Raw genomic sequence first — 22355 nt, 5'->3', positions numbered from 1 at the left:
TGCTACTGGGACTTCACAAGTCTTAGGAGAATTTTCAGGATGCAGTCAGTGGCTAAGAGAATCTTCCCAATTGAGAAGGTTGTGGGGAGACTGCGTCCAAGAAGAACTCTAGAGGGGGACGAGAGTTGGAATTTCAGTGAAGACAGAGGGTGAGGAGAACTTTGCCTTAGCGGGCAAAGGGAGCAAGGCCAAGAGAAAAAAGAGCAAAGGCAAGGCCTAGTCCAGTCAGAAGGGTGAGAAGAAGAAGAAAGATTTGAGCAAGATAAAATGCTTCTCTTGCCACCAGTTTGGGAAATATGCCACTAAGTGTCCTAACCAGAAGAAGGGATCCAATAAGGACCATGTGGCAACATCAACTAAGGTAGATGAGTTTATTTATTAGATCGAGAAGGATTTCTCATTGATATCTTGCATGGCAAGCTCAGTGGCCAACAGCATGTGGTATATTGATAGTGGAGCATCCTTTCACATGACCGAGAACAAGAGTTACTTCAACCAATTGATAGAGAAGGATATGCAATTTCATATAGAGATGGGAGATGATGGCAAGTACCTAGTGCAGGGCGTGGGTACAGTCAAGTTTGAGAGGGAGCTTGGAAAACCTCTCTACCTTAGAGATGTCATCTATGTTCCAGGGTTGAAGAAAAACATTGTTTTAGTCTCAACCTTAGAGAACAAGGGGTGTGAGGTTATCTTCAGTAAAGGAAAGGCCTTCATCAAGCCTCTCAACTTTGGAGCAGTTAAACATATTGGAGTTAGAGTGAGGAACCTATATCGACTACAATTTGAGACTGTTGCAGCCTTGAGAAACAAGGCAGGATGTGAACATGGCAGAGACGTGGGGGAGCTTTGGCACAAATGCATGGTGCATTTTCATCATGGGGCGTTGAAGATCCTTTAGCAGATAGTCACAGGGCTACCACAGTGCAACATTGACCAACATGAAGTGTGCAAGGGTTGCACACTTGGCAAGTATGCCAAGTCATCTTTTCAAGGCCGAGACAACAGAGCCAAAGGGATTTTGGAGCTGGTACATTCAGACGTATGTGGGCCCTTCTCTTCTCCATCCCTCATGAGTTACAGGTACTATGTCACCTTCATAGATGACTAGTCTCAAAAGACATGGATCTTCCTTGTGAAGAAGGAGGAGGTCTTCTCCAAGTTCATAGAGTTTAAGGCCTTGGTAGAAAACCAAACCGGGAAGAAGATCAAAGCATTGAGGAGTGACAATGGTGAGGAATATGTCTCCAATGCTTTAGGAACATGTGTGCCAAGGAGGGCATTAGGAGAGAGCTTACAATCAATAGAATGGGGTGGCTGAGAGGAAGAACCGCAACATAGTTAGAGACTTGGAGTGACCAAGGTTATGTTGCATGACCAGGAGATTCCCATGTTCTTGTGGTTATAGGCATGCACCACTGCAGTATTTCTGCATAACATGTGTCCACACAGGGTGCTTGGTCGAGTTACACTATAGGAGGCTTTCACAGGCAAGAAGCTTGATGTTTATCACTTTCACATCTTAGGGACAAGAGTTGACTGCCATGTGTCCAAAGAAAGCAAGGAGTTGGAGCCTAAAGCTGAAAAGGGAATTTTCGTGGGTTACTGTGACACCTTAGGAATACAAGGTGTATATATCATCACACAAGAAGACAGTTATCAGGCGGGACATGAAGTTTGCGGAGGACAAAGCTTTGAGGGAGTCCTTGGAGCGAGAGTAGTTTGGAACTTGGAGTGCCTGAGGAGGAGCTTCTCGTTCCCAAGTAAGAGCTTCAACTAGTACCACAAACTAAATCTCAGTGAGGTGGTAAGCAGGCCATACAACAAGATGACAAGGACTTATTGCAAGATGAGGAGAGACTAGGACAAGTGGAGGCAGCCACATAGTTAGTGATTCCCAACACAGGGAGGAAGGTAGCCAAGTAAGTTGAGAGGTTGATTTAGGAGGCCCAAGAGTGAGTTGAGACTCCCAACTCTACATTCAGGTAGAGCAAGCAGCCACAGAGGTACACAGGGTACATGGCATTGATGACTGAGTTGTTAGACTCATAGCCTTCTTGTTACAAGGATGCAACCTCTCAACAGGTTTGGCGGGATGCCATGGAGGAATATTCCTCCATCATGAAAAATGATGTCCGAGAGATTGTGCCACGTCCAAAGGGAAAATCAGTGGTAGGCTCACGCTGGGTGTACACGGTGAAGCATGGAGCAGATGGGATTGTGGAGAAGTACAAGGCTAGGTTTGTGGCTAAGGGCTTCTTGCAGGTTGAGGGCATCGACTATGATGAAACGATTTCCACAATGGCTCGTTGTGCATCCATCAGGACGATTCTGGCACTTGTAGCGCTGATGGGGTGGAAGATCCACCAGATGGATGTGAAGACAACTTTCCTCAGTGGAGTGCTTGAGGAAGAGATTTATATGGAGTAGCCAGAGGGGTTTGTGACTTTCTGTAGAGACACTCATGTCTGTTTGTTGAAGAGATCTCTTTATGGGCTTAAGCAGGCACCGAGGGCATGGTACACTTGCATTGATAACTGCCTTTAGGAATTGGGCTTTACTAAGAGTGAGGCAAATGCCAACCTGAACTACATCACGGTTGGAGGTCTTCCACTCATTCTAGTGCTCTATGCCAATGATCTTATCTTGGCTGGAGCAGACAACTTGATTCAGGACTGCAAGGCAGATCTTGCAAGAGAGTTTGACATGAAGGACACAGGGCTTATGCACTATTTCCTTGGGTTGGAGGTATGGTAGGGTGATGGGGAAATCTTCTTGGTGCAGGGGAAGTACACTACAAAGATCCTTTGTAGGTTTCATATGCAGGATTGCAAGCCCATGACCACGCCTCTAGTCACAAACTGGAGGAAGGTGGACGCTAGTAGAGCAGAGCGAGTAGATGCCACGTTGTACATTCAACTCATTGGGTTGTTGATGTTTTTAGTCAACACACGACTTGACATATGTTTTGCAGTGAACCAATTGAGCTAGTTCATGATAGATCTTACCAAAGTTCACTGGGTCGCTACCAAGCATGTCTTGAGGTATCTCAAAGGCACGACAAATTATGGGTTATGGTACAAACAGGTTGATGGAGTGAGGCTTGAGGGCTTCACAAATGTAGATTGGGCAAGGAGCTCTACAGATCAGAAGAGTACTTTAGGCTACGTCTTCAGCATTGGGTCAGTAGCTGTTTCCCAGTTCAGCAAGAAGCAGAGATCAATTGCACTCAAGTCAACAAAGTCCGAGTACATGGCTTCCAACTTAGCAACATGTGAAGCCATCTGGATGAGGAAGTTGCTTGTGGGTCTTTTCATGCAGGAGTTGGAGCCCACAATGATTCACTATGACAATCAGAGTTGCATTAAGCTCTCTAAGAATCTAGTGTTTCATGATTGCTCCAAGCACATCGAGATCAGGTACCATCATCTCAGGGACTGTGTGCAGAAAGGGATAGTAAAGCTATCGTACATTCCCACAGATGAGCAGGTTGCAAATATCTTGATGAAGGCCTTAGTCAAAGGCAAGTTCATGTTTTTTAGAGATAAGTTGGGAGTTGTACAAAATCCCTTTCTCACTAAGAAGGAGTGTTGAAAATGTAGCGAAGTAAGGTCATCTGGCTTGGGCCTTAGCCAGTAAAGACTTCGATCTCTCTTTCTGTAGCATGCATGCGAATCATGAGATAGACTATTAAGGCGTGCATTTAGAGTCTATTAAGGCAAAGAAGGACCAAGGCACAAGGGTTCGATGACTGTTTGTTGATGGCATAATGCATTGATTGAGGAGCGAAAATCAAGAAATAAAGGAGCAAGCCAAGACTAGTTCAGCAGGAAATGATTGTGTGAGTGTTGAGATCAAGAGGCAGGGCTGAGAGAAAATTTTCAAGGCCGAGAGTAGTGATCAAGGAGCAGAATGAGAACAATTTGTGGAGCTGAGATTAGTGAGAAGAAAGCCGAGAGCTTCCTTAGAGGCTATTTGCTAGTTGCAATAGTAGCGCACTAAATTCTAAAAGATCTATTTTCTCAAAGAACAATCAATAAAAAGACCACAACAACGAAAGCATGTTTTCCCATTTGGGTTTCCTGGGTAAAACACAGGTGTCCAATTTATGTTTGCATGTGTTTATTTCAAGTATTTTCCTTTGCATGTTGAATGTTAGGCAAACTTGGTTTCTGTTTTCAGTTGTCTTGATTTTTTAGTAAATTCATTTCAATAATTGCAGTGTTACAAGAAAATTAACAGTGTGAGAGATTGAATGGTGCCTTGTGGAGGAGATTGAGTGCTCTATAAATAGTGCTTTGCCTTTTGCGAATAGATGTCCAAAAATTCAAATGTCAAAATTCAAAATTTTCTCTTTTGAAATCGACATGAAGAACAAGTCTTATATTAATCTAACTAGATATCCATAATGACTAACTAGATATTCTCACGCTGATAATTTTTTCTAAGAAAAGGTTATAACAAATCATTAGTATCAACATCATCCCATTACCATAATTTGGTCAACAACTGTGATACATGGTAAATCAACAACATCAACAAGTTACCATAATGTGGTCAACATCTGTGACACATGGTACATCTTTAGCATCAACTAGTCACCATGATTCTGGTCGGTGCCTTTGACCCATGGTATACTGACTAGACTTGGTTCACCATCATCCTGGTCAATCTTTTTGACTCGTGCTGAAACCCTAGGGACACACTCAATTCATTTGAGTACTCTGGTCCCAAAGATCCAAAGGCCTCAATCTAGGCCAAGATGCTAAAGGAGCTCGCTGAACCCATCAAGAGAGTAATCTGAGCTTGATGCTCAAAAGCACCCACTCAATTGAGTGATCCTAGGCCTCTAGGACCATTCTTCCTAATTTGGTTGGTATACTTGACACAAGAAGAACGAATGCCCTTTGTTGGACCATGCTCCATATTCTGGTCAACATAGTTGACACAAGGAGAATGTCTGTCCATGATGCTATCTCATCAACACTGCCTCTCATAGAGGGAGGCATTCTCAACAAGTCCAAGCTTGCCCTTGAAGTATACAAACTTTGTAGTGGAAAGAGGCTTTGTAACAATATCAACTATCTACTCATTAGTAGAGATGTACTAGAGCTTCACTGCTCCCTTCTGCAACATGTCACGGATGAAGTGGTACTTGATCTTGATGTGCTTCGACCTGTCATGGAAAAGTAGATTTTCTGCAAGCTTCACACAACTTTGATTGTCGCCATATATCACGGTCAGTTCTACCACAAGGTTACTTGGGAGCGGGAGCGGGGAGCGAATTGGGAGCAAATTTTTATATAATATATATTTTTATATATTTTGATGCATATATGTCAACAAAAGCATGTAGAATGATGAATTAGATATAAAAAGCATAAAAACATGGATTAAACCATATAACATCAATCATCTAGAAGTTATAATCTTCATCAACCACGTCCACAAGTTACAAGTTCTCATTTATATAGCATGTAAGGGTGCACATAACCAAAATAACATCGAGTGCAATCCATCTCTGAACCGAAAATACATCAACAAATAGGCTCTAGATGGCCTCTAACATCCAAAAAATCATGCTACAACAAATAGCTACATATCATCAAAATCATTGCCTATCTTGGGATCTTTGTCATTAATATCACCCTCTAAGCAATTAACATAAGATAGAAAAAATGTAGCATGTCAAGTCAAGATTTTGTTTGAGTGATGGGTACATTTTTAGTAGGGTCATGATAGAGGAGTTTGACAACCAATGTCACTAACATCAAGGTACATAGAGGGCTTGGTGCTCTTGATTAAATACGAGTCCCATACCCTAGTACATGACAAAATCCAATGGAAACATTGTAATCCCCCCAATCCTGGAATCTTGAAAAACTGATAAGTTTGCTGGATTTTGAGTGAGATCTAAAATTCTACTTTCTCCATATGAAATCCAATGAGGTCGGAACCACTCTCAAACATCCTGAGTCATTTCATGGTAATGTTAAAAATTTAAGTAAAAGGATGAAAATGAAAGATAAAGGAGAATGTCACTTTTACTTTAAGAATTTAACATTACCATGAATTGCATATCAATACTAGGGACATAAGCTTGAATATTAGGCTGCCCTACTCAAAAACTCTTGTTTCTTTGAAAAAGAATTGTGTTTAGAACATCTTTGTGACAATTTTTTTGTGAAAAAACTAGGGAGTGATTTTATTTGTTTTTGTTTTTGCGGGAGCGTGCTGAGGGAGCAAATTTTGGGAGTGCGCTCCTGGGTCTCTTCCGCTTGGAACACGCTCCGGGAGTGATTCAAAGGAGGGGGAGCCGTTCCCTCGCAACCCTATTCTATGACTTGATCAAAAGTCCTGCGAGTAGCTTCTAAAGCCAAATTGCTTCACAAATCGCTAAATTGGTTGTAATATACTATGCCTCGATAGTGCTGAGTGCAATCAATGACTGCTTCCTGCTCATCCACGAAATCATAGCGGAGTCCAAATTGTAGCATCCTTCGGATGTACTCTTTCTATCTTTCGCACTTGCTGCCCAATCTGCATCTGTATATCCCTACAACTGTATATTACTGTTTGAGACATATCTCAAACTATAATCAATTGTGCCACATAAATACCTCAATGCATGCTTTGCTGCAATCCAATGATCATGACTTGGTTCCACCTGGAACTGGCCCAAAGTGTTCACTGCAAATCAAATGTCTGACTTGGTATTAACTAAATACATCAAGGTGCCAATCAACTTTCGGTACATGGATGGATCCTCCAAATCTAACTCAGAGTCTCTTAACTTTCTCAGATTCCTACCCTAGGAGTTGCCATAGATTCACGGTCCATCATTCCAAACTTCTATAGGATCTTGATGTTATACTTTCCTTGACCAAGGAAGATTTCACTAGGCTTCTGCCATACTTCTAGCCCCAAATAGTAATGCATCAACCAAAGATCCTTCATTTCAAATTTAGAGGCCAACTTCCTCTTACATTGAATAATGAGATGCTCTACACCTTTCAAAAATAAGTCATCAACATACAATAACAAAATCATAGGTTCATTATTTCCAACGTTGATATTTAGGTTTGGATAAACATCGCTTTTGGAGAAATTGAGTCTTGTTAGGTAGCTGTCAATTCGAGAATACCAGAATCTAGGTGCCTGCTTGAGTCCATACAAGGATTTCTTCAATTTGCAAACATGAGACTCTTTCCCATGAACCTCTAAATCTTGAGGTTTTTCTATGTATACTTCTTCCTCAATCACACCATTGAGATGAGTAGTCTTTACATCCATCTGATGTAAATTCCAATGCATAGAAGAAGCAATAGAAATAATAGATCTAATAGTAGTGTACCTGGAAATTGGAGCAAAAGTCTCATCGTAAGCCTCTCTGTTTTTATGAAAATGTGCTGTAAAACCCTTAGAGAAATATGCAAATTAACCCTAAAGATTTGGATCTTACCCTCTAGGGCCTAGTTCCAGACTCTATACCATCTTTCTCCTCAGGTCTGCAGCTGCATGACAACAAGAAAACACCCAAACAATATATACAATGATAAAAACTAAAAAACCCAAAAACCCAGTTAGATAATTACAAAATTTACAAACTGAAGGCTCTAAGTAGCCAGATCTATCATTATGATGCACAAAAATTAAAGGATTTTTAAAATTTTAAAGGAGGTGCTAACTCAAAGCCCTTCGTGCATCACTAACAAAAATCTTATGATAAGCCCATAGCTAATTTAGCTGGGCTCTTCAGGAAATACGGATAGGGAGTTGGCTGGTCCAACTGAAAACTTCCCCTAACGTTTGAGGATCTAAAATCAAGATTTCCCTACAAAACTCAAATCCAACGATCAAAAATAGAGAGAGAATAATAATAAAATTCAGACAAATAGAGATACCTGCTATTACGTTCAAAATTTAAATTATTATTCAAACCCTAGTGACTGAGCAAGATACTTGTTTTCAAATCACTGTTCAGAAGCTATCATCAATGGCTTTAGAAAAAATCCTTCATGAAAATAAAATATCTTACAGTATTCCCATGAAGAGTAACATCAACAGAATCTAGCCCCATAGTCTTTCTTTATTATCCAGAAAAAGATTACACAAAAGCTTCTTGCTAAGCACACGACTCAAAGATCGGATGGATCGACTGACAAATGACTTCCTATTTAAAGATAAATCCTCCAACAACTAGTTCGAGTGATCCTCGTCAAAGCAATCTCGACCATTGATGAAGATTAAAATTTCTTTTAATCTCATTTGTCGAAATATTTAAATAATTAGGAAATTCGAAATTTTTATTTAAATGCATTTTAATTAACTCAAAAATAGAATTTTTGAGTGTATTTCCCAAAAATTTGACTTTGACTTAATCCCCAGGGATCAAAGGTTTAAAATTTAGCAAAATAATTAATTTACCTTAGTCCCGGGACTTTTTAAAATTTAATTTTTTAGGACCGACAAATTTTGCCTTTGGAGAATTTAAATTTACCTAGGACCTAGAATTAATTAAATTTCTGGCTTAGGATTTTAATTAATTTTTGGACAGAAAATTTAATTAATTAATCTATGAGTGGATAAATTATTTTTCCAATCCTCAAGACACTTTACATCATGATTTTCATATTTTTACATCATAAGGGGGAAAACCCATTTGTAAAAGACCCTCATAGACTACCCATTTTTGCGACACAAATATAATCCAACATACCAAACAATTTGTAATAAAATAACCTAACCAAATATTTAGGATTATTCCCAAATTACTTTTACATAGACTCGATCTAGAACACTAGGACTCGCCTAAGATCTTATTGACAAAATCCATTCCAGTTTTGGGGTAAGACTGGAGGGAAAAACTCTGTCGATTATTCGAAAATGAATCGGTGAGATGAAAAACCTCCTAGAATGGAGATCATCACTAGAAAGGTAGGTTTACCCAGGTCGTTACATACATGACACGGGTCTGTTGAGATTATTTACATTATACACATGCAGAATGGGTTGACAAAACATATTGGAAGTCAGGCTGATGATGATAGCTGGACGACATGAACACATCGATTAGGCGATATCCCTTTTGTAAAAAAGGGGGTGTACTGCTATGGGGTTGTTGACATGGAGTGGTCAACAGATCCTTTAAGCATAAATTTTCCTCTTCTTTCTTTGATAGACTTTCGTAGAATTTCTTGTCAAAACCCTATTTTTCTTGTTCTAACTTGTGCTTCTTAGTTTTACACTTTTGGACTTGTGCAAGTAGTTTTTGGATATGATCTTTTAAACGAGAATTTTCTTCGTTTTTATTGGATATGACCTTCTCAAGCTCTTTTTGCTTCTCCGATATTGAGATTTGATTTATTTGAGGTATCAATTTCGTAACATCTTTAAAGTATTCTAATAAGGACATTATTGATTTTGACTTCATTGTCATGTCTCGAAATGTGATCATCTTTCCCTTATTAGAAAACATCAAAATTTTTTTCTCTATGTTTAACGTGAATGCACCTAATTCTCTAAACCAAGGTTGATCAAGAATTATGTCAACCTCTATGTCATACATTTTTGCAACCCAAAATTGGGATATGTACTCATAATGATCTACTGTTATTTGTAAATCATTAATTATATATATATATATCTATATATATATTAATTATTATTATTATTATTTTTTTTTGCCCAAAAAAATTGTTGTTTCGCCTACATTGGCATTTGAAATTAACAGTGGATTTGCCAACTTAATATTTATGTAATTTTCGTCGTTGCTTGTACTAATAGCGATATTAACTTTTTCCCTTGGCTAATCCCTCTTAATGTAATTAACTCATGACGTGTGATTAAAATACCTCATAGGAAAATCATCCTTCCTTCATTATTGAATTAGATTCGAACTCCATCTTTGATATATTACTTAAATACTTTCGTTATTATTTTATTATAATACTCTTTCTTGCTTCAAAACTCCTTCATACAGGTGATCCTTTTTTTTTAACTTATAATAATTTTTTTAATACTTATAATAATACTTTTCCTTTTCCCTAAAAAGAAAGGAAAACCTTCGAAATGATTGGACTTCAAAGTTTTAATTATGTTCAAAATATAGCCTCCTCACTTTAATGCTATTTTCTTTTTAACTTTTCAATACTCTACTTTTTACTTTGTATATATGTTAATAAACTCTATTAATTATTATAGAGTGCATTGACCATACAGTACGACGCAATTGATCATATGGTACGATGCATTGACCATACAGTACAACGACTTTGGTTAAGGTGGATGACAGTTAGTAGAGATGAGAGGCTAATAACATAGGCCTGGACATTCAATTAAATTGATTTTGTACAAAACATGACACACTGACTAGTTGTACAATGAATTGAACGAGCGCAATTTTCTAGTGGCATAGACTGAAGATTGAGATCGACAGAGTGTTAGTAGGGAAAGGGTGGCTGGCGGAACAGTGGCAACGTTGGTGGATAGTGGCAACATTCGGGTGGCGGTGTTTCTTCTCGATTGAGAAGCCTCTTGCGAATATGCTAGTCAACGGTGAGTTGGTTGCAAACGATGGTCTATGGAATAGTAGTGCGTGGACAGGGAGAAGGCTGCGGCTTAGGGTGGTCACGTGGGCGATAGTAGCATTGGATAAGGTGGTTGTTGCGGTGGCTAACGGTCAGGCTGCGATAGTCGTCTGGCCTAGCGGGTGTTATGGGCCAAGTGTGTTGTTTTTATTTTTTGTTATTTTTTAAACAATTTTGTTTTTTATAATTGTTTTTTGTTTTTTTTTACTTTTATATATTTATTTATTTTTATATAGCTTTTTTTTCCTTTTTTTTTTTGAATTTGTTTTTTTTCCCTATATTATTTCTTATTTACCTTTTTTTTTTAATAATATTTTTTTTTGACTCTCTTTTTTTATTCTTTTTTATAGCTTTTTTTGTTATATATGCTTAACTTATATATATATATATATATATATATATATATATATATATATATAGATTTTTAATGGCCAAAGGCCTGATAACGAATCTAGTAGAATGGAGAATCTCCAAGACTAGTGGAGCAAAACAGTTAAATCATGACGACAACAAGGTTGATGACCAAAGGTCGGGATCTGCCATTGTGGCTCTGATACCAATGTAACGAACAAAGTTCGTATATGCAATAGTGATCTTCAAAATACTTCGAAGACAAGAACATCCATTGTAGGGCAAATAATTGTATATTGAATATTATATAAAGAATTGATGATATGTTTACAATGAGGGTGAGAGGTTGCTTATATACCCTAGGCAGGTACCTCTTCACCAATAGTTATGTCCTTAGGGACATACCTTTTCATTAACTAGTTACTAATTAATCATTATTTATTATTATTATAGTTTTACATTATTTGTATTATTTTATATATATTTTTATTCATAACATTATTATTTTATTTTCAATTTCTTTCTCCCTAAATAAAGTTGATGTAAAATTAAGGTGGAAGTTGAAGTATTTTGTTTATGGTTGACATTGTTTTTTTTGGTATTACTACTTTTTAATTTGCTAATGTAAGTTTTATTTTATTATTCTTAAATGTAATGATAGTTGACATCATATCCCTCATACTAGGTTGTAGAGTGCTTCTCGATGCAATGATAAAATGTTTTTCCTATTTCCTAGGGTTTAAACATGCTCTTCTACTCAAGTTGATCTACAATCTTTTCTTTGTTTTTCCATGCACGCCTTTCTGATTTAAGAAGAATAAAACAATGAATACTGTCTGAGAAGAAAGAAATGTTCACACTATACCAACACAATTTAAGTCACTCAAGAATTTTGGAAAGAACTGCGTATTGTATTCTCTTTATTATTTGATTGTAATATTGACAAAAGTGGTCCCCGAGTGGGACGACATGGTGGTTAGTTCATTGGGATGTTATCCCCTCCACTCGGTTTCAAATCTCACAGGGAGACACATTTGCCCTGTTATGATAAGGCTCAAGTAGTAAGCTCCCCCTTATCCGTGGGGTCTCGACTCTTGCAAGGTCATAAATATCTGGTATATCTGGCTTGCGCGCTATTGGATATACTCTTGGTGTTATAGTGGCAGCCACTAGGTTTGATCCCGGGCCTCGCCTAGATTAGTCCAATGAGTTACCGATTCACCATGGCTAATAAAGGAATATTGACAAAAGTGGGTGGAAATCCATAGAGGGTTCACCTGTCTTCCTCTACTCCACTCATGCAAGTCTCTGACCCTTGTCCAATGTTTGAAATTTCCTTTTAAACAAGTATATTTTCACAATTCTTTTGTGACTACCTTTTGTTTTCATTTGTTGGTATATATTTTCTGCTTCTCAAACATGTCCAAGGAGGCTAATTTATTTAATCCTTATTTTTCTGAGATGTTTGGGTCATACAAATCTATGTCCGTACTTGCTACGTGCATTATATGATATGGAATGAATATTAACACATTGTAACAAGAATCTTATTATTGTATTTATTTATCATGAGTTGCATCCATATATTTGTATTTCTATATATAGGAACAACCTTTTGTCAGCATTAACAGAATTTGCCAATGGTAATAAAATTTAATCAAGGTAATGTAAAATAAGAGGAAAGTTGGGGTTTTTCCCTGGCATCTGCCAAATCTGGTGTCCACTTGTCTTGCTTTGTCATTAACATTTTGTTTCATGTTCTATCTGCTTTTACTGTCAATGTGATTATTGTGATTGCCATTGGAAATTGGAAATTGTTATTGGGCTGCTAAGGAACACTGAAGTAAATTGTGCTAAGCATAGAACATACCATTGTTAACTAAAATTAACAAAAGTACATGGGTATCTCTCCTTATAACTCCTCTTCCACCATGATGTCATCTCCAAGAAGGCCTTTGTCACCTTTCTAGGGCACATGGGGGTGTTGTGGAAAGATTTTAGGCAAGCATTGGCACATGGGCATGGTGTTCTAGATCTGCCAAAACATCTCAGTGATAATCATCCTCATCTAGGCTCTGGAACAAGGCAACATCCATCAAATAGGGTGAAGGCCAACCTGGGGGCGTCTTGGTTCCATCTAGGCACATAAAAATAATCCAGTGCTTTGGCTTCCTGGTACACCGTTTTTGTATTTAGAGGTGTAGCAAGGGCCATACATATTACGACCATATGGAGTCTCATCAAGGCCCAACGTCCATCTCATGAGGGCAACGCTGGGGCTACAAGGTCATGTCTGCTCTCAACAATGGGCCAATGCCCTCTGAAAAGTACTGGATAAATGTCATGTCTTCCTTCAAAGGATCTCTGCTGCATGAGTAATGAACCACCTTAAACATACCTTCAAGATCAAGTGAGATCAACATCATCAGGGACAAAAACCATTAAAGAATTGTTGTTAACCATATTCAATGTTAGGGGCACAAAAATAGTTCACACAAACCTTGCCTTTCGATGTCTTTCTAGCTTAGGATTTGTAAGCAAGTTACCATACTTGTGTTAGGGATGATTATGTGCTTAGCCATATTGGCTTATTCCAGCACCAAGGGGAAGGACATGTCACAGGTAGACCCATCAATCCATATGTGTATGTTACAATGATGGTGATGGAGTGGGCAAGACTTCAAGGAAGATGACAATAACCATGGTACCAACTAGAGGGGTCCAACATCTCCGAGTACTATAATGAGAAGAGGGCGCAATCATGTTGGCATGAGTTACCCCTCTTCAGCGTGCTTTTTCCACCCATCTTGTGCACCTTTTACTTTATTGATTTATTTTTCTTTTGTGCGGAGCATAACAGACCAAGCTTGCTTTATACTTTTTTAATACCTCTTAAAGATGTAGCAGTTTCTCACTCATTGAGGTTGGGACATTTAAGAGTTCCTTTATGATTTAACATGGAATGTTGAGGAATTAGGCGATGGGTAATGAGGGGGGTGAAGCTGATGCTAGGATTTTGCTCATGTGCTTACTAAGTCCGATCCATATTTTGCATTTTTCTTCTTTATTTGTGGCTTTATTTGCTTTTATCATTCTTTTAGCTGCATCATCCTCTTGGGGAAAATTTTTAGGCCTTGACTTAGAGATGAAGATAAAAGGTGCCAGTCCCAATGAGAAGTGACAATCAACCCAAAGAATGGATGTGAAAAATAAGGGAATTATGGGATGTGGTAAGTATGGATTACCTGGGGCATGTTACTTCATTCAATGCCTCCTATTAGTGCCCCTCCTAAATGAAGGATCTCGGGAGAGGTCACACTGGACTGGGGACAAAGGATAACCTCCCAGGTGAAGCATGGGAACAAGCATACAATCAAAAGTGATCAATCTTCTAGCTTGGCCTGTGATCCATATTAGTATGCCCTAAACATTAAATGAAAGCACATGATTACAAGAATTTAAGTGTACCTTTTGACAAATCACCCGCCTTGCTTGAAGAATTGTGTTAGATGGGAGAGAGCATTGATTGGGGCATAAGTGGAGAGCTCTGATGTAAAGCTATTTGTGGGCCATCATAGGGCTACTGGTGGACTAGCTATCAAATGAGGAGAAAAGTTTTCTCTTGTGAATTACCCACTTTTGTTGGGTAACAATACCTGGTGTAAAATTGTTGGTGCTGATTATAGAGCATGACAGAGTAGGTACATTGAGTGAGGCATGCAACAAAGGCAGTTGGCTAGGATGGATTGACCTAGGACCTCTTGCATGAAACTCAAACACCCAACCACTTGAGCTACCCGACTGTGTTGTTAGAGAGTATTACACACACACACACACACATACACACACAATTAAGTGTTGCACTTATTGCGATATTATCGAAATTATTATATTAATATCACCAAAACTAACCTTGGCAATAATAGTGGCAATATATATATCGTGATAATTTTCCCTTTTTGAAATTATTGTGATAATTTAGGTAATTATCACAATAAATTTGGAAATTATCACCCTGTCTCTATCATTATCTCTTGAAAACCAAATTCTTGGTCATTTAACTCTCATTTTTCGAAAGTGAGTTAGGGGATTGAGCTCTGAGGATATTGTGACTGTTTTCCACCATGCAAACAAGGGGAAATCAGTTGTTTTCATTTCCCATGATTCATCTCATGCAATGATTTATCTTTGATTGTCATACTTTTACTTGAATTTCTAACATTACCATTAATTGTTTCAGGATGTTTGAGAGTAGTTCCAACCTCATTGGATTTCATATGGGTAAAGAAGAATGTTAGATGGCATTCAAATTTCAGCAGACTTAACAGTTTTCAGGGTTTTAAGATTGGCAGGGTTGCAATGTTTTTTCTTGGATTTTGTGATGCATGAGGGTATGGAACTGACATTTAGTGATGTTGGTGTTATATGTTGTTGAACTCCTCTGTCACGACCCTAGTAAAAATGTACCCTTCACTCAAGCAAGAATGCTGATTAGGCATGTTTAGTTTCATTTATTTATTTTATTTTTATTTTATGTTATTATATCTAAACCTGATTTTAATGCATATCGTTGTCTTAGATATCAATTTATTTTCAAGTTTATCATTAATTTCTGAATTTTTTCCCAATATTGTTGATAATTTAAATTTCAGACTGATAAATATAACATTGATATACTCATACATACATATCTACCTGCATATGCATAAATATTGACATGTACATATATAAAACAGGGTTCTAATTGATGCTTGTCCTTAAGCATTTCATTGCAAGAACAGAATTCTACTAGTATAGATGCCCTTTTTTGTAGTCCTATTGTAGAGCTATTTTATATTGGCTCTCCTTTTCTCTTACTCTATGCATTGGGTATTAGAAATTTGTAACACATCAACTACTGATAAAATTTTGTGTCGAATTTGTTACTTTGTGTCTGACATAATTTGGGCCATTTTTTTCTTGGGGATAAGATACCAATTCTTCGTGGACGAGAGCCGACTGCAAGTGATGAAGAGAGGATGTTAGGTACAGATCGTTCTGCAAAACTTAGCGAAAAAGTCAATCAGGTATGTGTGATGTGCTTGCATTGTTTGGTGGAGATTTTCTAAGTTTTATCTGGGCTAGCAACAAGGACATGTTATGCGTGATTATCTTAAATGTGGTTCTGATTCAACAAAACCAGATATTTTTGAGCTAGTCTTTGTTTGTTTTCATGATTGAATATACATTATGTTTCCACAAGCTAAAATGTATGTATTTCTGCAGTTTATCTTGCGCCGAACAAATGCATTGTTATCCAATCATCTACCTCCAAAGGTAATTACTGCTCTCTCTTATCATTAACTATTTATTTGTCAACAGGTAATAATTGCTGTTTAACTTTTTTGCAATTCCTATAAGAGTGCAACTGATTTTTATTGAGTGAAATCTTCACGAGAGCCAAACAGTACTTGGTAAGTTAGTTGTAGGTTTCTTCTAAGAGGAAACATGATAATATGTGTTTTCACTATCATTTTCAGTCTTACTGTGAAGACTTTAGACCATACATCATAATCGTGTGTAGGAGAACTCAATGTTGACATCTCCTGTGAATAGTGAAATCAGGAACAATGTTAAGATTCTCGACTTTCTGGCACATGTTTTGATGATGCTCTAGTATGCAAGCCAAATTCTCATTTCTTGATTGAGGTCTCTTTCAGTTATGATGTATCTTAGATTCAAAAGTTGTAAACATCTAGAAAGATGGGAGTATCCAATCTCTTGTTTTCTTACTGATTATCAGGAAAAAACTGCTTTAGATAATGCTGCAGATTTCGTTTTGGAGTCTCAATCTGCCGTCTCCTTTTTTTACATTTTCAAGGCTGCCCTTGCCCCATTTGTCATGGAAAGCCCAGAGCCCTTTTATTGCGGACAACCATTTTGATCCTTTCTGATTGTCTTTATCTATCATTATTTATAAGTATGAGTGGCTTGATTACTTTAAATAACTCTACCTTTGGATGAATTCCTTTTGCAGATCGTGGAGGTGGTTTGCTGCAGGTTAACGGATCTTCAAGCTAATCTCTATCGACATTTTATTGAGTCTAAGAATGTATACATATCTGCCATCAGCATTTCTTTTGAACATATTCCATGTTATTTGAACTGTTTTTTTGATCAGTATTTCCTTAAGGTTGAGTCTCTCACTTTATTCTTTTGATCTATTCAGCAATATAACCGTAAAAATTTCTATTGTTTCCAGGTGAAACAGGTACTTCAGGATCAAACCAAACGCTGCAAAGTTCTGGCCTCTATTACAGCCCTGAAAAAACTTTGTAACCATCCAAAAGTAAGTCTGTGTCTATGCTTATTACTGTGATATAGAACTTCTAGTAGCTGATTTGAAGAGAAAGCAAGGAGCACTCCATTGAAAAGTTTGATAAGGGAAAAGGAAAGAACATTGAGCAAATCATTTGTGATTCAGTTAATGAAAATTAGAGTTGTCTAAATGAAAGGAATATTTGAATAATGAACCGGAAAGGTGAAATACATATTTAAAGCCTCCTCCCTCTTTTCTTCTTTCATTCTGTTCAAAGGCAACTCACTTACACGAAGCCCCAGAATCATACCTACTCTACTCTGCTTCAATACTAGTACTTCCAATGGTCCAGATCGAGCAGGCAGTGGCCCAGTACTAGCTTTTTCTGTTTGAGGTCAGATGTTAGGAGGGTTTCTGCTGATTGCCTTGGGGCTCCTCAGAGGATTGCCCAGTTGGGTCCTCTTAGCTGTGAGCGTTCCCTAGAGGACATTATCATGCTTTTTATTGGTACATGCATGGTTGTAAATAATGACAGAGAATCGAGATAGATCCTCTTCCACCCCTACTTCTACATTTAACTTTAATATAGAGTAGTGTTTCTCTGTTAGGGTTTACCTTCTTGGGTTACCTCTTGCTACTTACTACCGAACTCAGTTTTAATTGTATTTCCTTACTTTTGGCACTTATGTGTTCCCTTGGCATTGCCATACCACTATCATGACTTGTTTTTCCTTTCTAGCCCTGTTGACCTTTTTTGTTTACTTTTGGACATTAATTAAACTATATTATATTGTCTGATTGTGCATGCAACTTCTGGGTTGAATGCCTTCTTGCTCATTGTTATTAGTTTGGAACATTGTTGACGAGGAGTAAATAGCATTGCTACACTTTGCTAGCATGAAAATTTGTAAACCTCTAGGTGGAGTATTGTCTATGGTATGAAATGTTTTTTGCATTTCCAATCATTCTAGTAGTCCTGATTTCACAATCGCTTGGCATCATCCTACAATATCTGTAACTTATATTAGTGGTCCTTTATCGAATTTCTTCAAGTAATTGATAAGACAGAATAAGTAGCATAGTATATATGGTTGTCAGCATTTATCGACTTTTTAATTATCCCTTTGCATGGCATCAAGTAGCTTGACTGTGTATCAAACTCTGTTGCAATGCATAGTAATGTTTCAATATTGGAAGGAAATTTGTAATCATGTAGTTATATAGTAAAAATGTATTAAAAAACAAGATGCTTGTAATGCATAAAAGTATAGTACACTAAAATTACATAGAAATGGTGGAATATCCATAACTAACAAGATCGATTTTCAAGAGGTACAAAAGAATGTGCACAAACAATGATCTGCACACTTGTAGAGGTCAATCTCTAAATGGTGCTAATTGCAAGTTCAATCTTAGATCTCATGTCATTATGGTCTGCAATTTTTCTTCTTAAAATTTGAAAATTGGTGAATTTGATCATGTTCTTAGATTTTGGTTCAAGATGATTTTAAGAGAATTGAGTTGCAATTCATTTTTCGAATAAATTCTAATCCAATTCAAAGTCATTAATGAAAACTGAAATACAATTGATAAAATTCATAATTTATAAGGTGAAAATAAGAATAAAAGGTAATTTTAATAGACTTAACATGTATGTTTAACAATGGTTTGAAATTTTATTATATATGTTTGCTGTTTCATAAGGTCATAATTTTATCCCATGTTTTTAAATTTTTGAAAACTTTGAATTATGTATTATCTTTTTCTTTGTAAGCTTGGCAAGGCTACATCTTCATCATGTCCAATATATCACCCCGATTGGGTCGGGGAATTGAACTGGTGACTTCACATCAAGGAGTGCCTTAACAGAGCACCCGATCACCATCTATCCAAGACCCCGTGGACGAATTATGTATTATCTTGATCTAAATGGTGGATTTTATTCTTTTTTTTCCGCACCAGTGATTGTTTTTGAATTTTGTTGTCACTGACCGTGAACACAAACAAAAACCAGCGGACTGAGCTTAGACCAATATTTATCTCTAGATCTACAATGTGCTAGGTCAATGAATTGCCGGGTGCTAGGTTCGTAGGAAAAAATGACATTTCTCTTCCTCAATGCATTGTTCTGGGAAACCAACCTAAGGAGGGTCATGCTTCATGATATCCTCTCGTCTTAAGTTTCTTAACTTTCCCTTGATTCCATCTCCCTTGGACATTGGCATTGGTCTTCATATCCCTCCATCGCTACTATTTTCCTTTTTTTTCAAAAACCAATTCGTTCACTAGGGTTACTAATGATCTCACCTTGCTTCATATTGTTTATGCCCTCAAAGCCAGAGAAGAGCTGACCTAAAGAGGCAAGGTAGGTCGTTAAGGTGACCGTGGGTGACGTACCTAGGTTCCACTTACATTGCATGACATAGGTTGGAGCATTCATCACTTTTAACATACAGTTTGGGCAGAAATAGGCATGACGTGATGCCATAGTAGTTAGATTCATTATGTGCTTTGCAAAGATTGCACTACCCAGGTCCATAAATATTTCACTTTTGCAATATGTTTGATGTAAGTGCCTCATTATTAGGGACTAACTAATACCAATAGATTGGAAACTAATACCAAAATTTTTTGGTTCAAACTTCATATATCTGTACCTTCCGAGTAGGTTGCCATGCCTAAAGAAATTGTCACTGACATTACTGTACACATATTTAATACTTTTGTTTATCATTTTTCAAACAAATTAGAAAATATTATTGGAGTAGTGTCATGCCACTTCTGAAACTGATTATTGTTTACAAAACATCTTCGGATGCACGAGAATCTAAGTTGCACTGAAATGGATATGGATACGGGGTTTGAAATGGATACGGAAAATTCTCAAAATATCCGGATACAATACGGCAAGGAAACAACACACACACACACACACACACACATATATATATATTTCATATTACCATTCATCTTTTAGAATTTAGATTCTATATCTAAAAATACATAATCATCATGAATTCGACATAAACAAATCATCATCGTCAATTCAACATAAATATTGTCATCGTCATTAGTGATTATTATAACATTCAACATATTATCATCATCAATAGTAATGTAATCAGAAATGATACAACCTTTGTGCTTTTGGATCCAACTCCTTCAAAGAACGTGTCATGCATGGCAAATGGTATCTATCTTCCTTGCATGGCAATTAAAAGTCCCATGGGATCATTGGGATATTCTGTCAAGACCTATTTGAACATTTCAATCTTCTCAACGTCAGCTTGGTCTCTTGACTATATGCAGGCAAAAGATTGGCTAGAGAAGATTTGTTATATTGGAGGGATTTATGAAATCAAGAGCAAAATCAATGACAATTAACAAAACCTTAACCAAACTGAAAATTAATCGCTCAAATAAATCTCTTTACGAAGACATTCATCAAACCCTTTTGTTTGTATTTTTGAACATCTATCTTTTTCTTAGTAGTAAGAATCTTTGATAAATATATGGAGTGTTGTTTCTAAAGATTTAGAAGAGACGTTATGAGACTGTTTATGGTGAGTTTATTTGCAAATATGATTTCTTCATTTTTATTACTTATTTATGGCTATACAAATTTTCATGCTTTTTAACATTTTAAGGGTGGATTCCGATCATGATTTTTTTGGATCCATTTCTGGATTTCCGGAAACAGATCCAAAAAAATTAAAAACCCTTGGAAATGTATCCAATTCCAAATCCAAAGTTTCCGATTTTTGAAATGGCACAAAAATGTCTTTATGGCGTTTCGAACAAGGATCATATCCGTTTCCATTTCGGAAACGGGGATCCGCATTTCCAACAAATTCTTCAGGCGTTTCTGGTAACTTAGACTAGAATATATGGTGGACTTCACAACATCACTGCAAAAACATTGTGAAATTACTTGGAAATTGCCAGAGACACAAATTGTGGGTCTTTTTTGTTGCTGCAATCTCTGACAAAAATCGTTGGTTGTTTCTGAGACATCAAACAAATTTTGCATGCCAGGATTTGTTCAGACTGGAAGCCACGATCTTTGAACTGGGATCCACAACTGCTGTACAAATTCACAGATTGACTAGTGCTATGCTGATTGACTCCTCGCTGTTAAAACTGCTTCATGACATTGCCACAAGCTCCAATGTTTAGTAAGATTATTCCACGTGTCAGATGGGATTGTTTTTTTTTCTTATTACAAGCCACCATTATTTATGGGAGTCATGAGTTTATTCCCACATCAATTGCTAATATGGTCACTTCACTTTCAAATGCTGCTAACATTGTAACAACTGTGTATAAATCCATAAACTATATTTTAAATTCCTTCATAACTGCTACTTCACTAGCAGGTCCGCTTTGACTAAATGTCTATTGGTATTCTATTTGTAACAAATTTAACTTTCAATGGTGGTTGCCACAACGATACTCTCACAACTTCATGCACTCAAGTCAATGCTTAATCTTCACAGTAATCAGTTTTAATCTTCACACAGCATCACATTGTGGCTGGGGCATCTATGATACCCTTGAGCAAGGTTGACAATGCATTTACTGCAGTCATGGGTGTCTTTTACACCATTTTTTAGTTGCTTGTTGGTGCTGTTTTTGTTCAAAGACCGTCAGTCACTTTCGATGTTCTTTGTTTGGCTCTGAACTGTTTAACCCCCTCTTCTTATGTTATTAAATGTCACTATGTCCTATCAAAATATTTAGTTTTCTTTAAATTTTGACAATTACTAAGCCATACTTTCACAGCTTTATGCTTAGGATTTTCGATTTAGGATGTTGTTTTGCTTGCTACCTTCCTCATGGTTGGACATGAACTTTTCATCTGCAATTAGATTGACACTAGCATGGGCAATGCTGGGAATCGTTGTTGAACCTGGTCTGATACCAATTTAGGTTTTTTAAGAGTACAGTCACATCTAAAATAAGCATGTGGAGAGAATTATAAATGCTTCTATTAATGCTGCAGGAAATGTACATCGCATGGCTAGCTCGAGGCTGGCTGCCTATGAAGAGAAACACATGTTCCCCTCTTTCAAATACATCATTATTTTATACCTTGTTAATTGTGCCTTATGTTGATG

At 37.1% G+C, this 22355-nt stretch overlaps 1 protein-coding gene across 2 annotated transcripts in view; it reads left to right on the top strand.

Annotated features, from left to right (window-relative positions):
* RAD54 (DNA repair/recombination protein) overlaps window positions 1-22355 on the top strand; it is a 254808-nt gene that overhangs the window by 68910 nt on the left and 163543 nt on the right. For both annotated transcript variants that reach the window (XM_089386127.1, XM_089386128.1), the window contains 4 exons: window positions 15911-16006; window positions 16206-16256; window positions 16957-17031; window positions 17182-17268. In XM_089386127.1, the coding sequence (XP_089242253.1) occupies window positions 15911-16006; window positions 16206-16256; window positions 16957-17031; window positions 17182-17268 (309 nt within the window). The remainder of the gene's footprint in view (window positions 1-15910; window positions 16007-16205; window positions 16257-16956; window positions 17032-17181; window positions 17269-22355) is intronic.

This window comes from Pinus tabuliformis, chromosome Q (assembly GCF_031772625.1).
Source record: "Pinus tabuliformis cultivar Carrire ecotype Pingquan chromosome Q, CPIR1, whole genome shotgun sequence".
In the NCBI taxonomy this organism is placed as follows: Eukaryota; Viridiplantae; Streptophyta; class Pinopsida; order Pinales; family Pinaceae; genus Pinus; species Pinus tabuliformis.
This window is presented reverse-complemented; position numbering and strand designations above follow the sequence as displayed.